The 21,897-nt window shown below is 49.4% G+C and overlaps 1 protein-coding gene across 1 annotated transcript; it reads left to right on the top strand.

Annotated features, from left to right (window-relative positions):
- Positions 1-18,682: 18,682 nt before the first annotated feature.
- Positions 18,683-21,559, top strand: LOC129386382 (putative gamma-glutamylcyclotransferase CG2811). The gene is made up of 2 exons (XM_055074238.1): positions 18,683-18,895; positions 21,215-21,559. The coding sequence occupies exons 1-2, from the start codon at positions 18,683-18,685 to the stop codon at positions 21,557-21,559; spliced, it is 558 nt and encodes a 185-aa protein (XP_054930213.1).
- Positions 21,560-21,897: the final 338 nt, after the last annotated feature.

Here is a 21,897-nt window from a genome sequence, read left to right as displayed (position 1 = left end):
ATCAAGGAGACGACCACAAGGACGAAAGTTGCACCGCAAAGAAGGTTGGCAAACCGCTGGCGTCTGCGTTCGGCTTCAAGTTTCAAACGCTGCCGATCCACGGCCTGGGCCTAGGCGAGCTGGAAGGGGTTCTCGCGGACCGGATAGCCTGCTTCGCTCTTGTGCGTCGGCAGCTGTCTTTTGCTTGCGGAGATGCGCTGATCTCCAGGTGGCACATAGGGGCCCTCGTCGTCGAAAAGTGTGTCGATGTTGGTGAAATTTTTGTGGTGTTTCGGCTGCGGTGCCTGCTCGAATGCCAGCGGCTCTGGCAGCGGTTGTGACGTCGGCGGTACCGACTTCTCGGGGCCACTTTGCGGGGGGTTGCTCGCTGCTATAGTGCAGCCTGGTTGAGTACTCGCCCACCAAACGTTCTCACTGGTGACAGGGGTGGGGATGGATGACTCGCTGTAGAAGTTGATTGCGAAAACGAGAATCCGGTGGCACGGCTATAATTGTCTTTGTCTTCTTTCTCGTGCGAATGCGCGACCGCACGACAGCTGCTCGTCTGGCGTCCAGATTACAGCTATAATATTTTATTACCGACTCCTGCAGTTGGGTATTCATAATACCCTGGAAGATATTGCAGAAGCACAAGAAGGGGCTCAGATTATCAGACTCTCCGGCACGAGGGCGGGCAGACGACTCCTGACAGAGATGGGCGTTCCCCCGGCCACTGTCGAAGACGCCTACCAGGACCTTCCGAAAGAGCAGAAAGGTAACATCATCATATCGCCTGCCCCACGCAATATGCATCCCCAGCGCAACGTAGAAAGGAGGAAGGCCAGGGCGGTGGCGCTCCTACGCCACGCGACAGAACTCCCTGGCGGCAGCTGCTTCGTTGACGCGGCCCAGTATGGCAACATCAGCAATTTCACGGTAGTGTCGCTCAATCACAGGTGTTCGACTGTTAACGCCGCTTCGGTACGAAGCAAGTCGTCGCGTGCGGCCGAGCAAGTGGCCATTGCATTGGCTCTCCTGGACGACAAACATGCCAATATCTTCAGCGACTCCAGGACAGCCGTCCGCGCCTTCAGCGTTGGCGCCGTATGTAAGGAAGCCTGTCGCATCCTCAACGGCAAAACCATAGCCACCCACACTCTCACGTGGTTCCCCGCTCACATGGGATCCATCATGGGAGGCCCCACAAACCTCAACGAGCTGGCCCACTCCAAGGCGCGAGGTCGCGCTTTCCGACACCTTGGACAACTCCAACGTCGGCCCGCAGTGGTGGAGAACAGAGATCAAGCGACCATATACAAATACATTACGCAGCACATTTATCGCGGCAGGAGAGACTTTCCCCTTTCACACAAGAAGTTAAATAGAGCGCATGCATTGACCCTCAGATTATTGCAAACAGGCTGGTATCGCAGCCCGGCTTTATTCTACAAGCTTTATCCCGACAACTAGCCACTAGTCCTTGCTGTCACTGCAATGACTTCGCTAGCCTAGACCATATGTTCTGGCATTGCCCCTCGTTACGAGACACGGAACAAATCAATGAGGACAAGAGGCTCCCCGCTATCAAGAGTCCCGATGCTGGGACGCAACTATGGGCTGTCCAGAAGGCCCACGATGCGGCGGTCGGGCATGGCCTGACTGTCCCGACGTGGGAGCGGCCCGCAGCGCGCTGAGTCGCGTACCTTGGGACCTTCTTTAAAGTTTTGCTTCCATCTATCCATTGACTGTGAGGAGTTGACATTATGTACTTTGCACATTGCTTTCCCACTCTATACGACCGTTTGTGGAAAACAACTTCGAAGATAACCAGGAGGGCGTTGTGCGCCACGCTTTCTTTGTCTGTAACTATATCCTCCTGTGAAATTATGCTTGGAAAGCCCACTGGGAGCCACTGGGCCCCGAGAGCCCAAACAAGGGAGGCGGAAGTGCAGAGGGTAACATGACTCACCACAGAAGTGCCCCCGCGCCCTTACGTGGCATTTTAGGAGGCTAAGACATTTATGCGCTCCGCGCGGGCAGTGACAGAAACGACCGAGACTGCAGGAGGCCATTCTTTCTTCTCTGCAGAACATCTTAGGAGGATAGGCTTAATATAAGGGCTTTTTAACGCGTTGGTTGCCTAGGGGCAGGCTTGGATGGACGAAGAAAACCGAGGCTGGAGGGCACCGTGGTGAAATCGCAGAAAGTTGCTCCGATCTAGTGAGACCGACCGTTTGTAACTCCAAACGACTTTAAATCTGCATTTTGTGTAGACGGCATTGTGGAAAACATATTATTTTGATAAAGAAAGCTCAAGTGGATTGTTTTCGGGCGTAATTATACGGCGTCAAACCAAGGTCTGCCGACTTAGCAGCAGCGAACGGGTTCAGAAGAGCTCGTCGTATTCGCACAAGAGGCAGTGGTGAGCGAAAGAACTTCGTTTGTGATTTTGCCAGGTTTCAAATGCTGCGAGTTTTTTCGTGCATTGAGCCCGTTTATAACCTGCGTGAACGTGGTATCTTGTGCCAGGCTCCACGAGCCTTGTTTCCTACCTTTTACGGTAAAGTGTCCTCTTTAACGCGCAATAGAGAGAGCTTTCGGTGGTGGAATGAGCGGAAGGTCCGAGAGGATTAGTTTGTCGCGCCCCTCTGATGTTCGGTCACTCGGAGCTGGTGTTATGGAAGGGCCATTGAATGAGTGAATGAATGAATGAATGAATGAATGAATGAATGAATCTTGTTCGCAAGTATGGACCAATCTATGGCCTAAGTGCGGAAGGTGCCCTTTAGCGTATGTGGAAAGGCGGCGGAAGGCTTATCGATGTTACTGTTAAACTTTGTTGGACATGCGAGAGTCGCTGACCTCTTCGGGCGCGTCTGCGGCCTCAGGGCGTCATCCATGTTTCATTGCGATATTTGTCTCGGAGTAGGGGGATGCCCTTGATTGCGTCATTGTACTAGCGGCGAGAATTTGGAGTGGCACCCTCTCATGAGTGACGTCACAGCCACGACGCCGCTGGCTACGGCTCGCTCGGCCGCCGCGTGCGCTCTTTCCCTTCGTGTATGCTTGGGGTAGGGGTGGCTCGAGCCGTACTTATTGTAGTATGTGTCGGCGTTTTTCTGCTGTCATGCTTGTACCACAGTTTCGTCTTCATATCGCAAGCTTTGCAGCGTTGAAAGGATCTACTGGTTTTGCCATGCATATATGCGCCATGTCTGTCCATAAATGTTGCGTAAAAAGAATGTCTTTAAGTTCAACACGTAAAGTTGTGTATGATGCATCGCTGAACAAATAACATTCCCTTAGTACTTAGCTATGAGAGACATTACTATATACACGGAAGAGAAATCTTGGTATTTGGGGTCAACATGTTACCCGTGTTAAAAGGACACTGCCCAGCGTGGCTGTCATCATGATTCTTATTACTCTGCTGAGTTGTTCTAATCAAATGCGGCCATTTTATTGATGCGTATAAGAAAGTTAAGCGCATATTTCGCATGAAAATGTTTGGTGATGTCTGCTAAAACGATGGCGCGTCTAGTAGAGTATTTAAATAGTTAATTCACAAATACCATAGTAGCAATCACCTGAATGAAGAAAATTCGTAGTTAATATCGAGAGCTAATCAATTTCAAGCGATGAAATGTTTCATTGTGGCCCTCGGTAGCCTTTATCGACTATATGGCACACCCCTTACTCAACGGTATAAACTGACTGTCGTTATGGTGAGCCACGCATTGTTCGCGAAACCCATCACTTAACTACAACTTTGAATTGAAACCATGAAGCAGTATTTTACAGCGCCAATTGCAATGTCTAAAGTAAAGAGGTACTACAGCGCAGCTTAGGCTGTTTAGAAAAGGAAAATTCAAGCACTTTCTGCCTCACCATTTCTTCATCCAGCGTTGTTTAATTATACAAACAGAGAACTATTTCCTTCGTCGGTACATAAAAGAGAACCTCGCAAACCTTCATAAGGAAGACACCACAAGCATTGCATATTTACTTCATTTTACCTTCCATCAGGGAATTAAAATATCTTCAATTTGTCCCATGCTACTAATGATTGACGCTTCGGCGTCTTTCTTGCTGCAGTCATACGGTCCAAACGGCATATTACACTAAAAGATTTCGGCCGATCAGACTATGTCAGTTCGCCAAACAGATTCGTCATGTATATTCCTCAAGCAACAAAACAAGTAAATTGCTCAAGTGAGCTGAACGTGCAGGACAGAAAAGGGAATATGCATAGGTACATTGCTTTTCGTATACTGCAAGCAGCTGTAAGCCTCAATTAGTTTTACTTGAAATTACCGCCACTTAATATAAACACTTGAAGAACCGTCTAATTTTGAGGAGCAGTTAAAGAAGCAAGTGGTGCTGATAGAAGCTAAACTGCTTAAGTCCTCGTGTTACTGCCGAGCTTTTCTGAGAAGAAATAAAAAATTCGGTATTTTACCATGAACTACTCCTCGTAGGCAAATCTGTTTTCGCGTATTAAAATCAAGGTAACTGTTGTAGAAGTCACATACACCCAGCGTTTGTGACATACTTGTTGCACCGTAGCAGGTATGGTATCATAACTGGATTGTTATATGCTCTGTTTTTTCAGTTGTGGATTAGCGCGGGAAAAAACCGCAATGAGCTGGTCTGCGCGCTTTCGGCTGGTACTGTAGCGTTGCCTTTGAGAACTGTATTGTAGTCTAAGAAATAAGCTCCTTGAATAAGTTTTCGTGAACGAAAACGTAAAAATATGTTTGGGACGGCCGTCATAAGTATACAAGCCGAAGAAATGAGGGCGAACAAGCAAAAACACCGCAGAAGGCGCCCAGACAGCGCCTGAAATGCAGCGAACGACAGGCGCGAGTCGGTGACCACACGACACGCGAGCGGCGCTCGCAGCGCCCCTGTAATTCGTCCTCGCAGTTATCGGTACAGAAAGTCGGTGTGTGTGGATGTGCTACCTCTCTTGCCATCAATGTGACGCTAAGCTACCGCGACATACTAGCGCCATCTCTACAGTTCATCGAAAGTCTGAGCGGCTCTACACGATGTGGGTTTTATGTATGCACTCCCCTTTGCGCTGGCCTTTCAGGAAAGAGTGCTCTTCTCGCGGTATCGTCCTTCGTAAGGCGTTTCTGCTTGCCTGCCTCTCCTGCCTTATGATGCTCGCTGGGTCGACATTGATCCACAATTGCACCTGGATTACGTGGGAAATCTTGCGATACATGGATGCGGTTTCACGGGCTAACCAATGCGCGCGCCGCCTCTTTGCCGCGGCTGCCCGCATCTCGCATCTCTCAGTCTAGGCGTATCTGAATGTCGTGATTGAAGATAAGTGCGTGCGATTTGGAGAGGATAATAAAGAAAACAACTTTGCCCGCCGCCAGTGGAAATCGAACTTCTGCCACTGCTCCAAAAACAACAGGGAGTTGTATTCGTTAGCATTTATGATAGCTGGCGAGCTTGGCCGTTTGTCACGGGTACTCAGCGTGCGCGATACAGACTCGTAGAGCGGCAGCGGCAGCGTACGTCCTTGGGAGGCTGCAGAACCTTCCTCAATTTATGAATTTGCTTAGTGTTGAACTACTTTTGCTTTATGTGGCGAGACTGAAGGGTAAGATAACACTAAAATGAGTCCTCTGTATCTTTTTTTTTATAAATTACCCTTTTTGCGCAAGTGCTAAATAATCTATTGCTGAAAGCCATGACTTGCACTATGCTGAAAATTTCTTGTGACATTTAACGATCGCATGCAATCCTGTGTAGATGTTTACACGAAAGGTGAAAAGCGGTTAAACACAAATTTTCGGTCACTGAAGAACATGGCGAATTGTCTGTCAAGACCCTACTACACACAGCCAGTACCCAAGTCAAAAACAAAACGTTGCTGATCGGAGGGGACTTCAACGCCGCCCATCGAGCGTGGGGTTATGTGAAGGACACGGCCAAGGGACGGGACTTATTGCAGGATACCCTGGACCACAAATGTGTGCTAATCACGGACCCCACGCATCCTACCCGCATCGGCAACTCCGTAGCACGAGACACCACACCAGACCTTACGTTCATAAAAAATGACCACACGGGCAAAGTAACATGGCACAACACGGGCGTCGACCTGGGCAGTGACCACTACATCCTCGAAATTACGATACCCAACCAATCACGGAGAAATACCATTATACATAAGTGGACGGACTGGGACGAATTCCGTAAGGGGCGCCTCACCACAGCACAAGACATCACAGAGATCGAAACCTGGACGGCGGAACTCCGCGATGCAGTGCGCTCAGCCACAAAGACCATAGAAACAGACGAGGACGTCTTCATCATGGACAGCCACCTGGCCCACCTGATAGAGGCCAAACGTTCGATACAGGCGCGTTGGAAGCAGCACCGGCTGAATCGCAAATTGAGGAAGAAGGTGGCTGACTTAAATAAGGCCATTGAACAACATTGCAGGCTCCTGTGCCGTCAACAGTGGAACGAGATCTGCAACCGAGCTGACAGGGAATTGCATCGCAGTTGTACATGGAATCTATTTCGGCACCTCCTAGACGAAACAAAGACCAAGTCAAACCAGCGCGACCGCCTGGCCCGCCTCATGCACATCATCACACAACAACAAGGAAAAGACGCTGTTATCAGGAGCCTGGAAGCCAAGTATCTGCCAGACACGCCAACGGAAACCAACCCGCCGTACGGGGGGCTGCCCAACGCGTGGCTCGACCGAGACATTACCATATCAGAGGTACGGGTAGCGCTGCACGAGCTCAACACCCGCTCAGCAGCCGGCCGAGATCTCGTTACAAACAAGATGCCACGCAACCTGGACGACGCTTCGATAGAGGCCCTAACCGATTACTTCAATGAATGCTGGCATTCGGGCAAGCTCCCCCGACAGTGGAAAACGGCAAGAACGATCCTGATTCCGAAACCGGGCAAACCACTGGACATCGGCAACCTGCGTCCCATCTCGCTGACATCCTGCGTGGGCAAGGTGCTGGAGCACGTTGTCGCCAACCGGTGGCAGGAATACCTAGAGAAGGAAGGCCTCTATCCTGACACGATGATCGGCTTCCGGCGCAGACTCAGCACACAAGATGCCATGTTACAACTCAAACAAGAAATCGTCGACAACAAGACGCAAGACAGCAAAGTAATTCTGGGTCTCGATTTACAAAGTGCATTCGACAAAGTCAAACACTCAGCCATGTTAGGACAAGTATCAAGACTAAACATGGGGGTAACGAGCTACAATTATATTCAAGACTTCTTGACCAACCGCACGGTAGAACTGCACGCCGGAGACCTCAAGCTCCCGGAACACAAGCTCGGCAGTACGGGTACTCCACACGGTTCGGTCATATCGCCGTTACTCTTTAACCTCGTCATGATCGGGGTAGCGAGGGCAGTAACGGGGACCGGCGTCCGGCATACGATCTACGCCGACGACATTACCCTGTGGGCGGCCGGCGGCACCGACGCCAGCATCGAGCAACAGCTGCAAGCGGCGGTTACCGCCATCGAGCAGCACCTTCATGGTACAGGCCTAATGTGCTCGCCCGCCAAATCCGAGCTGTTCGTCGTCACACCACTTCGACCGGGACGGAAGCGCGCTCCTCTCCGGGCGTGTGATCACATCAAAATTGTGACTGCATCGGGGCAACGCATCCCCGAAGTTCCCAAGATCAGGTTCCTGGGCCTGCTGCTCAGCAAGAGCGGCCGCAACGACGAGACCATCAACAAGCTTACCACCAAGGCAATGGACGCCATCCGGCTCATACATCGAGTCTCTACACGACGGGCGGGCATGCGTGAAGACAGTCTCGTGCGCCTTGTCCAGTCGTTCATGATCAGTCACATCGCCTACGTTGCGCCCTACCTTAACTGGCACGTCACTGACAGGACCAAGATCAACACACTGACAGACGGGCTTACAAGACAGCGCTGGGTTTAATGGAGACCACGAGTACGGCTCGGCTCTTGCAGCTCGGCGTCCATAACACCCTAGAAGAAATAGCCGAGGCGCAGCTCACCCCGCAATTCGAGCGCCTCTCTACCACCAAGACGGGCCGTATACTGACGTCCTTGGGTTACAACCCCCAAGCTCCCAGCCGGCAACCGTGCGAGATCACAGATGAGGCGCGGGCCCACATTTACGTGGACCCCATCCCGAAGAACATGCACCCAGAATACAACCAAGAACGGCGGCAGGCGCGGGCCAAGGCCCTCACCGAGCAACACGCCCAAGACCCGCACGCCCGGTACGTGAACGCCGCGGAATACAAGCGGGAAGGCTTCGCGGCAGTGGTCGTTGCGGCGGCTACCGGCACCAAGACAACGGCAGCGAGCGTGCGGTGCACGAACGCCACAGACGCCGAGGAGGTTGCGATCGCTCTGGCGATCACCGAGGCCGAGTGTCGCACCGTGCTCAGCGACTCGAGGAATGCCGTGCGCAACTTTGCCAAGGGGCGAATATGCGCGCCGGCGGCCGCCATCATCGGCAAGCTCCAACTTCAAGACCGCGGCATCACCGTCCGTATCAAGTGGTTCCCGGCGCACGCCGGCGAGTGTGCATCCTCACCGAACCACAACGAGACGGCCCCTTTGGCGGCGCGAGCGCTTACCTTCCGCGCCCCCGAGAGTGACCGTTCCGTGTGGTGGTTCGAAACCAAGGACAGATTGACTAGTTATGCCGAATTAACCAAGTGTTACCGCTTAGCTCGACGGACAATGCCGCCTCCCCACCCGGCACTCAGTCGGGAGGAGGGTGTAATCCTAAGACAAATACAGACCGCGTCACTCCTCGCCCCCGCAATGCTGCACGTGCTTCACCCAGAGCTCTATCCGAGTGGGCTGTGCGGTGTTTGTGCAGCGGGTCCGGCGGACCAATGGCACATCATGTGGGACTGTGCCAGGTTCCCGACGGCAGCTACCTCCAGGACTTACCCGCCAGAACTTCAAAGTTCACTGCAGTCAGCAGACAAGGACTCACAACTATGGGCCGTCCAGCAGGCCCGGGGTGCACTCGAAAAGCACAAGCCTCATGACCCACTACAAACGGGCCCAACTGGGCTAGTGCAGAGTAGCGTATAACCCCGGGTCGACGCTTGGCCAGCGTCACGACTCGTTAAATCGTCGTTTGGCGGCACTTTATTAAAGTTATTCCTATCCTATCCTATCTGTCAACGAATTGTCTGTCAAAGGTATGCTTTGACCGTCGATAGAGAAATCATATGATCTCATTGGCTTTCGGCTAAACGCGACCAAGTGCGCATTTTTCGCGCGAGATCTTGAGGCCTTGTTTATTTAAGTACGTCGATGTTGACGTCGCGTACCTGCGGCCGCATCACACCAGATCCGCAGGTGCAGATGTCGTCGCCATACGTTAATACTTTAACCATGTTCGGAAGTCGTTCCACGAGAGCAATAATTACAAGATTGATAAGCATGTGACCCAAGACCCCGCCTTGCAGTACTCAATGGTGCGTGTAATATTGTGAGGTTGGGCCAGCTTCAGTGTTAAGAAATAGAGTCTGCCTATGTAAATAACTGCGTGTCCAACGATATAATTGACCGCCTAGGCCCACCGATTCCAATGCGTCAAGTATGGCGTCATGAATAACGTTGTCGTAGTCTGCCTTTATATCTAAAAACATTGCGACAGATAATCTCTAGCACGTCTTTTGGTGTTGAACATAGGTTATCATATTGATAACGTTGTCTATAGAACATCGGTGATGTCGAAAGCCAGCTATGGTGTCTAGATAGGTTTCGTAATGTTCGAAGTACCACTCAAGTCTGGCGAGGAACATTCGCTCCATTACCTTCCCAACGTAACTTGCCAGCGCAATTGGTCGGTATGAAGTAATCTATGAGGGAGACTTGCCAGGCTTAACAAGCGGTGCAAGGCAGCTGATCTTTCAATCTTGAGGAACTTTGCCGTCCTGCCAGGACTCGTTATAGATATTAAAGAGCGCACTTCATGCCCGTTCACGAAGGTGACATAGCATACGGTAAGATATGTCATCCGGGCCAGGCGACGATAACCGATTACATAGGGCAAGCGCCGCGTTAAGCACTTGCGTGAATATCGTGAATGTGGAAGATGGTTCAATGCAAGTGAACCTGTACAAGTTGGCTGGCCGGCAATCATAGAACAGAACTCTTCCGCCACATCAATGTCTTGTCGGCGCTGGAATAGTGCTAGGGCCTTAAACGGAAAGCGCTCTTCCAGAAGAAAACGTAGACTACGCATAGTTCTCCCTATTTTAGATAGCGGTTTGCGCGGATCGAGCGACGCACAAAATTTCGATCACCGCTGTGCATCTAGTTTATCCATGCGGCGTGTATCTTTTTTTCATTTTTTGCATTCACCGGGCTGTCCTTAGATCCTGAATTGACTTAGTGCGTCGGTATCTTCTAAAGCAAGACGGCGAATCGCACGAAGCGGCTCCAATTCCTGGTCGAATTCAGAGTACCTTGGAGGAAACGTTAGTGTGCGCGTGGCCCTCTGTGCCATTTTCTTCATAGCTTGTTGAAGTCCGCAAGAAAGGCCTTTGTGACAAGTATCCTCAATATGGAGTTTAAAGGCAGTCCAATCTATTCTTGGTATCGCGGTGAACGTATTTAGACATCCCCTTGATCTTGAGATAAGTGGGGATGTGGTCGCTTTCATGAGTTTCGATGTCGAAACATGACTGTAGATGTGCGGCGAGGCGATGGGAGACGGAAGTCAAATCCAGGCAGCTGCTGCACGTTATTCCCCGCAGAAAGGTTCGACTCGATTGCGTAATTCATTAGGTAGAGACCGTTATTGCAAACTAATGAAGCTAGTCATCGTCCCGTAGCTTTAACCTTTGAGCTTTCCCAAATGCTATGGTGTGCGTTAAAGTCCCCGGTGATAATCCACGGACGAAGTTGTTCTTAAGATGTCTTCTAGTCTTTTAGTGTCAAATCGACTTGTGGGGACAGATACACCCCCAAGAGTGCAAAAGGTGACTTTTGCATTTTTACCACTCTTGCGCACGTACTGATTATCGTCATGAGGCTTCACAGGCTGGACGACGTAAGTGAGCTCACGGCGAATAAACACGACAAACTTGCTACTTTTGCCCTAGCTTGATGAGCATACTGTCTTATAGCCGGATAGCCTTATTTGATGTGATACTCTTGGTTCACAGATGACAATGATTGGAAATCGGTTTGTGAGAACAAACTGACAAAAATTGGCGATGCCATATCTTAGGCCTGTCGTGTTCCACTGAAGGATCGACGTTTCTCTGACCTCCTTACGAGTTGACTGGTGATTATCAGCCATGGCTTCACTCAAGGCTTGCTAGGACGGGGCTCAGCGCGTCGATCAGTTGTAGCCTGCTTCGAGCAGATGGGGTGTCAATGCTTGTCAGCATAGCCCTGATAACATTCATAATGGATCACAGCACCGCAATCATTTGGCAGTCCACTATGAAGGCCTCACCAACAGAAACGGGCTTCGATGGGATCATCAAGCGCGGAGGCTCATTAGAAGACTGAGAGTTTGCGAGCGCCGGCCACTCTTCAACAGGGGGAGCCTTTTCCGTTTGAGGCATCTTCGTGCTCTCGGGCCTTCTATTTGATGATGATGGCATTGGCGCATAAGGTGCACGAACTCCACCCTGTCTTGAGCGTGTCCATGGATGACGACATCGATTTCGGATCTTTTTTTGAGGCTTCTCTATGGGTTGAGTTATCTCTGGCCATTTGCTTCAGAACTTCGAACTCTTTTTTGATTCTTGGGCATTCTTTAGATGTGGCTTCATGGGTGCGTTCGCAGTTGCCACACCTAAAGGTTGTTGCACGGCAGACGTCTACCGTGCGCGACTCGATGCACCGGGGCCACATTTTGGAGTTTGCGCAGATACCCTTAACATGCCCGATCCTGAAGCACTTATGACATTGAAGCGGCTTTGGGACAAACTGCCGTACGACACATCATAAATGACCGGCATTCACGTGCGAAGGGTTGGACTCACTCTTGAACATTATGTTCACGCAACAGCTGTTTCCGAGTCGGCAATACGCGCGTGATGACCACTCCTGCGTATGCTGGTTTCATGCCGTTTCATCAGAATCGGCATGTCAGAGTTTGAATTTGCCAAGTCAATATCGTAGATTATACCTGCATTGCAGGCCTGATCCATGGGTATGACCGGTAGCTCTCGTAGCTTCTCTAGCGTGCTTCCAGGGGTTGTGCCGGCCGCTAATTACTACTGATTACTTGCAAATTAAATTAACAGTTTGCTTGCGTGCGCAAGCAAACATGCACACATCACACTCGAAGAGCGGGAACACTCGCCGTCAAAACGATGGCGTGAGGAAGCGCGACGGCAGCAGGGAGCGAAGATACTTTCGTGGTTTCTATCTCTTCAACGCAAACTGAGCGGCGAGAAAACAACACACGTAAAGCTACGAATCGTTGGCCCACCTAGACTGTGCTTCCCAAATCAGATTGCTTTCAAGGTAAAGCACACGCGACGGCGCGGCCTCGCCATACGTAGTTGGTCCCGAAGTACAACACCCCTACCTCCCCTCGCCCCGGTTACTTGCACGCGACGGAAAACGGCGCGCTTCCTCCCCGTTTTCCTCCCTTGCGCGCGAGAGATTAAGCCGCAATCGTTGGCTCACCCTCGAATGCTTTCACTCGCACATACAGCATATGGCGCGTGGCGATGGTGTTATCGCTTTTCGACTTTATACTGACCCTCACGGTGAGTGCAAAAAATAGACTGGAGTGCCCATATAATTGCTATCGCAACAAAACTTTCAGGGACGTTTCACTTCGTTGATGCGCATGACGCGCAAGCGTATGAGTGCTATAGCGCACCCGAAGCTATAGACCCTCGGCACGCCTAGACACCTATGTTTTCTGCATATCGCAGATCGCTTTTGTGATAGGGCTCGCGCGGCCGCGACATTAGGAGCAGCCGCTGAAGTAGAACCCCCCTCCCTCCCCCCGAGGCGTAGACGGCACGCTTCCTCCCCGCTCTCCTCCCTTGCGCGCGCGGGATTGAGACGCGGGGACGATGCCATCACGAGGTGAACCTGGTACGTCCATAGTGCACACAAAACCCCTAAGCGTATTTGCAATTGCTAGTAGGTACGGCGGGGCGTGGCACTTGCGGAAACGCCGGGCGTGTGGGCGCATGCGCGAGTAAGAGCGGGTGCGAGAGAGTAAATGTGGGGACTTTTGCTCCTTGAATATATGACTCTGCCTAGGCACTACGGAGGAGTTTCTTCGCGCATGTTGTATGCGATTGTCCGATTATCCTGCGGAAGTCGCGGGGCGCGGTAGTGCTGAACTTAGCGTCGCAAGTTGGCGGTTGCACGTAATTATATTTATTCAATCGTGTTTTTTTTTTAATAATTGAAACAACTTGTCATTATTTCACATTATTGGCGGCGCCTCCAGGACACCAAAGCGGCAACGGGGACATCAAAGCTACTAGTATGTACAGCGGGGCATTTTTCGCGGCGCTCGACGCTTCTGCGCAGGCGCGAGAATGAACTGGTGCGAGAAAGAAAATCTGGGGGCATTTACTCCTTTAATATGTGACTCTCACTAGGCACTACGGAGGAAGTCTCTTAGCGCGTGTTGCACACGTTTGTCCATGCCGGCATTGCGGTGTGCGGCAGAGTTTCGTTACGCTCCGCTGCTGGCTGCACGCGCGGTGAGGCAGTGGGCACGGACGCCCCATTTGGTGATCGCGGTGTCTGAAGCGGCAAGGTATAAGTCGCAGGTTGATTTTCTCGTCGCGACGATAGATTGGATTTTTTACAAGCGTTGCTCCAGGAGGGCATATGCAACCGGTAAACGGAGGCCTCAGGAGAGCCCCTGAGGTTGTAATAAAACAGGTGGCACAGGAACTCCGGGCCACCCAATGGGTTGCGGGCTGATCACAGATGGAAGCAGGGCGGCCGGTAGGTTGGTGCAGTGGAGCCCGAAGCGTGCCAGGGGGTTTTCGCATAAAAAATTGGCTGTCCGCAGTAGCGGACAGCCGATCTTATAGACCCCTGGCACGCGCCATGGTATGACGAAGGCTCCTATGAAACCTACCGCGTGCTATAGAGTGCTCGAAAAAGCTAAATAACAATGCTTGGCCTACTCCTGATGACTTATTGTGAAAATTGGCTCTGGGGAGAATGTTGTAGGTAAAGAGACATGCACCCAATCGTAGCAATTGCTACAAAGCAAACCCATACGGGTTTCTCGAACGAAAACCTTGCAGTTGAAGACAAATTATTCCTTGCTTGGGGTTTGAACCCGGGACCAACGCCTTTCCGGGGCAGCCTCTCTACCATCTGAGCTGACCATGCGGCTAGCAGATGGCCGAGCGAAGTAGAATTTGTCAGCAACTCGAAGCAAAGGCAAGAGTTTGACGTAATAGTTCTGGTAGCATGGACGCAGTTGCGCCGCCTTTCGCTACTGGTGCTCCGCGAAAGACGCCGGCAAAAGTGGAGGCATGCGTTCGCGAACGGGTGGGGAAAATCGTAGTTGCTCCACAGTGCCGCGTATTTCTACGCTTGATATTCTTTAATGAACTCTTGTGAGGTTTCCAGTATCATAGTGCCGTCCCCACCGCTAAATTCATCTTCATCATGATCATCATAATAATCATCAGCCTGGCTACGCCCGCTGCAGAGCAAAGACCTCTCCCATACTTCTCCATGTACGGGGTATGTACGGGGTAGTATCATGTGCTAATTGTGGCCACGTTGTCCTTGAAACTTCTTAATATCATCCACCCGCCTAACTTTCTGCCTTCCCCTGCTACGCTTCCCTTCTCTTGGATGCCAGTCCGTAGCCCTTAATGAACATCGGTTATCTTCCCTCCTCGTTAAATGCCGTGCCCATGCCCATTTCTTTTTCGTGATTTCAACTACGATATCATTAGCTCGCGTTTGTTCCCTCACCCAATCTGGTCTCTTCTTATCCCCCTTAACGTTACACCCATCATTCTTCTTTCCATGGCTCGTTGCGTCATCCTCAATTTAAGTAGAATCCTTTTCGTAAGCCTCCAGGTTTCTGCCCCGTAGGTGAGTACTGGTGAGACACAGCTGTTACACACTTTCTTCTTGAGGGATAATGGCAACTTGCTGTTCATGATCTGTGAATGCCTGCCAAACGCACCCCAGCTCATTCTTATCCTTCTGATTATTTCAGTCTGATGATGCGGATCCGCGGCCACTTTGTGCCCTAAGTAGATGTATTCCCTTACCACTTCCAGTGCCGCGCTACATATCATAAACTCCTGTTCTCTTCCGAGACTGTTAAACCTTAGTTTTCTGCAGACTAATATTTAGATCCACCCGTCTGCTTTGTCTGTCCAGGTCAGTGAGCATGCATTGCAAGTGGTCCCCAGAGTTACTAAGCAAGGCAATTAGCTAAATTAGCCGCATTTTTCGTTGTGTGTAGGTTTGTTTACGTTTGGTGTTTTGGTTTACGTTTAGCCATTCATAACTTTAGACAGTTAAAGGTAGGCTTCGACGTACATCTGCGCTCGTGAGAGTTTCTGCCAGCGCTCTTCAAAGCTTCAGACTTTAAACACCACGCATATGATATGAGTGACATTTCTGTAGTTTAGCAATATGAATCACCTTTTCCATATCTAACCTCGTATCATGACCATGCGCACTTTCGCCCTCTCCACACAATGTCCGCGTTCCATCAGCCTACCGTCACAAAATTTCCTGAAGGCGATCCTCACTTTAACTCCACCTCGCTACGTCAGGGTGAGGACAGATGAGGGCGAGCGAGGCCCTCGTGAGGCTGCCCATGTCTGACTATGAGTCGTGGCGTGCAAACATTACTTACAATTGTAGGTATGGCGTATTTGTTAGCATTCATCAGCGGTATCGTTGTGCAGCTTGGCAATGAGTCCCCTCAACTAATAGCCTCCACAATTAAAATTACTTCCGCGTGTTCTCCCCTAACGCTGCCGAAAGATTGCGTGAATCTGCTTAATGCAAGGCGCTGCATTAGGGCGTGCGCTATTTCAATCCTTGTTCTCTTGGGACAAACCACGAGGCGCTGCCAGCAGTTGGCGCTTTTTGTTTAGAAAATTCCGAGGCTTTATATCGCGCAGCATTCCAGAGGCAGTTGCTGCTCGCGTACATTCGAGAAATGTAGGGCAAAAGTATTCAGGTCGCACGCGCAATCTGATTAGACGTCTATTAAGCTACAAAACAGGCGACAAGATTTAATACCCCTGTCACCTGGCAAATCTAATCGTATTTACAACAAAAGACATTTGGTCAAAATGCTGTTTGTTTGCTGTTACACGGTAAAACGTAATGGCATTCGTTGAAAACGACATTTCCAAGCGAATGAGATCGCCAAACATATTCTCATTCGTTTTGAAACCGATTATGTATCGCCGACACGAGGAGCCTACAGTTTAACATAGCAAACAGTGCATGCTTCTATTTTTGTTTAACAAGAAATAACCACTGTTATGTTGATTTTATTAACTAATTATTACTTGAATGATGTTTGAGTACATCGCAGTGCATGTTTACAGAAAGCTAGTCTTAATCCAGTGACGAGACGGGCGTGTTTGGCTTTGTCTGTCGCAGTCGTGTTCGCAAGCGAAGTTGCCGCTGCAAATTCCATTGACTAGGACGTAAATGGAAACGCCTGTTTTCCTACGCCACGCGAAGACGATGTGGGTATTCGGAGCCCGCATGTACATACGTCAGAGCGGCGATAAAGCGCCAGTGCCGTTCTCGGTCCTCTTCAGCAGATGTAGCGTACGTGCCCGTCGTGCATTCTTACCGTGTTGGTTACCCGATCTTTGACATTTTGTTTTAGTATCGTGATAGTCATTATTTTGAAATGACGTGAGTTTTTGCCGCGTGACAGCGCGCGGTGATAATGACATTAACCTCAACAAATGTTATTCGCTGGAAATGTCGTTACATTTGCCGTGTGACGGGGGTAAAAAATACTTATGAAAAAAAAGAGAACCACATCCTTTCAATACAGGCCTATGCAAATTGTGTTGGAGTTGGAGAGCACGCGAACAAGCTTTTTATTTTTGGTCTGCCAACGGTTATAGTAAAATAATACACTAAGCTAGTAAACACATACATTTACCAGCTATTCAGCAACTTTTTTTCAAAAGTGTAAAGCGAAGTACGCCTCGACGCAATTGTCACACAATGTATCTGCTCAACGAGTGCTTTGGTCGAGTTGTGCTAGTGGCTACAGCGAGCAAAACGCTTGCGCACGTTTATCTGCATATAATATGCATGGATTGTAGTGCGTAAACCGTGCAAGTGTGCTGCGTTTCCTGCAGCTGAGATCACCGCGCTGATGTCGGGGATTAGGTTTTCACGTGACGGCGTACGGAATGTGCAGCTGGTTGCTCGGGGGTCAGTTGGCCGCGCATAACTTTACTTAGAGCAAAAACTGTCCATTCAACCGAGCAAGATCGTTTGCGGACCGGATCAGTGGTTTAGCGTACCGATTTATTCTGTGGCCGGAGTAAAATTCGTGTCGACTTAAGCAGAGTGACAGACCAGTGCGGAGCCTTCCCTGTGCGTTATTCGTCACTTGGGCAACAAGAAAACGTCATTTTGAAAATTTTCGGTCAAAGTGATTTGCCTTCTTCGTGAGTCTGCTTTTCTTAGTCTTTCATCTTTCTCTCCCCTCTCTCCTTTGTAGGAGATTAAAAAGAATATGGTTGTTATATCATGCGGCGTAATAATTGCTCACACATTATCATAATTGTTAAATTTACGCTTATGAAGGACCCGCTTAATAATACAATCACTTTCTCTCATTGCCGATATTTGAATTAGCGAAACCTTCCAATATGACATAAAGTTACTATGGAACAAACAGCTGTCCCTAAAGGTAATACTAGCGGAGAATTGACGGCTTACTAATATGCCTTGCATAGTTCTGTAATTACCACCGGCATTTCTTTCTCGTAGGAGCAGCGTCCGTAAATAGCGTAGTATGTTGCTGCGCGAGTTGGTTTGAGGCTAAGTGGTGTAAGTATTGCGATGAGGAAAGAAAAGCTTAAGAATAAGGGGTTAGGAACGAAAAGTTCGGCTGCTCTGTTCCTCCCTACTCCATCATTCTTAACTTTTTGTTTCTGAGAACGTCGGGCATGTGCGAGTACCTTTGACTCCGTAGTGCCGTCTGTGCATGTCTCTCTAACTCTCACTCCCTCCTTTCGTTCTATTCCTCTTTGCCATCCTTCAGCGCAGGGTAGCCAACCGTTAAACATCCCTGCCTTCTTTTTATCTCTCTCTCTCTCTCGCCTTGTTCCCACGACACGTTAATATGCACACCAAATCAATAAACAGAAAATGGTAAGCAGTAAGACTTGCTTTTAAACCTAGGATATCGTGAGTTGAGACCATGACATAATCTGCAGACCTGGTATTTCGCGCTTTCCGCAAGAGCAATTGGCGTAAAGTAGTCGACTGGCGGTGTAAGCGTTATAGACCATCGTTTAGAGCACAGCTTATGTTCTTTTTTTTTTTGTAGAACTGATATTTTCGTTTTGTTTCGCGCATTTATTCACTTAGTTTCATCCAACTTCATTCATATCATTTTAGAAGGCGTCCCTAAGCTGCAATAAAGCGCCAATGGCTTATGATGCAGGCTCCACAAATAGGCGAAACGAAAGAAAGTTCGTACGTCAATATGGAAGCTACCGGAGTGGCATCAGGGATGTGGCACCTTGTGTTTGTCTATGGAACTCTCAAGTGTGGAGAGAGGAACCACAACATACTGAATAACACCAACAACGGTCACTCTACACTAGTTGGCCAGGCGAGGACACTGAAGGAATGGCCGCTGGTTCTCCTATCCGCGTTTGAGTTACCGTGTCTCCTGCCCTGCGAAGGTGTGGGCCACGTAAGTGCTTGCGAGAAATTATTGCTTTACACACACACACATACACACACACACACACGCACGCACACGCACGCACGCACACACACACGCGCGCACACACACACACACACACACGCACACACGCACACACACACACACCACACACGCACACACACACACACACACACACACACACACACACACACACACACGCACACCTACACCCACGCACGCACAGACACACACGTATATCAGGCACGTGCCCAGGGGGGAGGGCGAGGGGAGCCCGCCCCCCCGCCCCCGAAATTAAGCGGCATACACCCCCCTCTCCCCGTCCACGCCACCAAACCTCGCACACATTCCTAAAGCGCAGCGAAATGAATGTTAAGACCACAGGTATAAGGTGGTCAACATTTTGCTGCCTTTTTCACTCCTTTTGGATGACGGTATTTACCGGCATCTCCTGGGGTGTGAAGGCCAGCTTTCTCATCGATTTGGTGCCGGCACGATTAACTCGATATGCGTTCAGTTGTGACCATCTAATCAACGGTCACGCGCATGGCTGTTGCTTTGTTAGTCCAACCTTCTTTGTTTAGACTGATCCAGGGACAAGGAAAGGGATTGGGTTCGTAGTCAGCTGGTCTGTATGCTTTATGAACGAGTTGCAGCCGGAGAAAACGCCAGTTGAGTTTAACTTTTCCTTTTGCTGCATGATTACCTCAAATGGCGGCTCGCCGCAACACTGGCAGATTGTGAATCATATACACGTGATATGGGTTAAATAAAGTGCAAATGAAAATAATGCGAAACAGCGTCCATCAGCACTTTTTGTGCAATATTGCCAACTGGTAACAAGAGTCGCCAAGGAGTTGAGAAATTAAGCCAAGACAACAGCCAAACAGGAAGGAAAAGGGAAAATTAACAATTTCACCATTGTTTATGAAAATATTTATGGATCAACATCTTTTTATTCAAAAATGAAGTAGAGAGAACGCTGCCGGAAGTGGAGAACAATTCTGTGTATTGTGAATGACACTTCTACAGTTATCAGTCGAGCCGCATCACGTGGCCACTTCTCTGCTGTGCTTATGCAGGTGTTTAACCTTCCGCGGTGGCCGCAGTACGTCTAGAACGGCAGCGTCCTGCGCTCTACGCGGTAGCACGGGAATGGCGGCCACGCATCATTACGAAGCTTGTGAAATAACAATACGAGTCGGTTCTGGCACTTAACTTGGCAGAGCAGTAAACGAGGGATACGAAAGAACCTGTGATTTTCCGCAAATACATATTTCCCTATAGTTCTTCCAAAGCTAATAAAAAATGACTCCACTATAGTCGGATACAACTAAAGTCTGCCGTGAAGCCCCGCCCACGCCCTCGTAACCATTCAGCCAACTGTTTCTCCGTGAGGCTGCAAATAATTCGTACTTCAAACATTTCCTGGTAACCAAATAAGAAGATAACCACAAAAATAAAATTATTATCGCGTAATTTTATGCGTTTTCCCCCGCCTATTATAGTGGAATGGCGAAAGCCTAATTCTTTATTGAAGTGAAATAAAAAGCTTGCTTCGGTGCCAGTACTTAATGTCAAGTTTAACTTCAGTTGGCAGTGAAATTTCCTGAGTAATGTTTAACAGGCTCAGCAGTGAAAGCAACTGTACCGCAGGCTTTCGAAGATTTATTTCATCATGGAGTTTTATGTGCCAGAACCACGATCTGGTAATGAGGCCGTAGTGGGGGACTCCTGAAATTTGGCGCACCTGGGGTTCTTTAACGTGCACGTAAATCTAAGTATATAGTTGGGTGTCTGCTTCGGCTCGTTTAAGTAGACGCGCCACACACACACATTTTATATATATATATATATATATATATATATATATATATATATATATATATATATATATATATATATATATTGTACTTCGCCCTGCCATCTGCTAGCCGCCTGGTTAGCTCCGGTGGTAGAGCGGCTGCTCGGGAGAGGCGACGGGCCCGGGTTCGAGTCCCGGACAGGGCGAATTTTTCTTGAACTGCGAGAATTTTCATTCGAGGAACCCGCATGGGTTTCCTCGACCGACAGACAGACAGACAGACAGACAGACAGACAGACAGACAGACAGACAGACAGACAGACAGACAGACAGACAGACAGACAGACAGACAGACGTTCTGATATTGATTTAAGAATGTCAACCTTATTCGCTAATCTTGCCGGTCCTACTCGTTCAAGTCTGAGACGGAAAACAGCGTTACAGAAAGCTCGACTGAATGAAACACATTTTGCTATATTAGTGGATTGGGTTCTGCTTTGTAACCATTCCCATTATACGTGCAGGAAGTGTGCGGAGAAGTCTACCAAGTGGATGATCGCATGTTGGCCGTCATAGACCACCTCGAGTGGCACCCCCGCCTATACATTAGGTCGCAGGAAGACGTAGAGTTGCTTTCGCAGGGTGGCGGCAGGCTCAAAGCGTGGATCTACTTTGTGCGTAAATTTGACCCCGAACTGCTGTCGCTTCCTTACGTGGTCAACTTCACCGGAAAGCCGGGGACCGAGTGGCCAGAGTTTATCGGCGACAATGAGGAAACACGACGCTTCATAGAGGCCACATTTCCAGAAATCATCACATCCGGGGACATCAACGAAGGTCAGCCTTCAGAAAAGCTTCGAACATTCTAAAGGATACCTGTACCAACGCTTTTCTGGATGTTTGCTGCAGGTAGATATGGCCTTGCTAAAATTGCCGGCAACTGCTGCGTCCCAGCGCCGACTTCCCGCACAATTTACGAAACCTAAAACATGTAGGTACGTCATTCAGTGCGTTTTCATTCAAAGCGCTACGCAAGATAGCCGAACAAGGTGACGCCCGCAGCGATTCTGCGTATTTTACAAACGATATATGTATAATGCCTTACCTATTTGTTGATATATACACATAAGGAGTGTAAACTTATGACGTTGCCCTATTTGCGGAAAGATATCGCAGACCCATTCCAGGGTTTTTTTTATTTATTCGA

The sequence above is a fragment of the Dermacentor andersoni genome, chromosome 4 (genome assembly GCF_023375885.2).
Source record: "Dermacentor andersoni chromosome 4, qqDerAnde1_hic_scaffold, whole genome shotgun sequence".
In the NCBI taxonomy this organism is placed as follows: domain Eukaryota; kingdom Metazoa; phylum Arthropoda; class Arachnida; order Ixodida; family Ixodidae; genus Dermacentor; species Dermacentor andersoni.
This window is presented reverse-complemented; position numbering and strand designations above follow the sequence as displayed.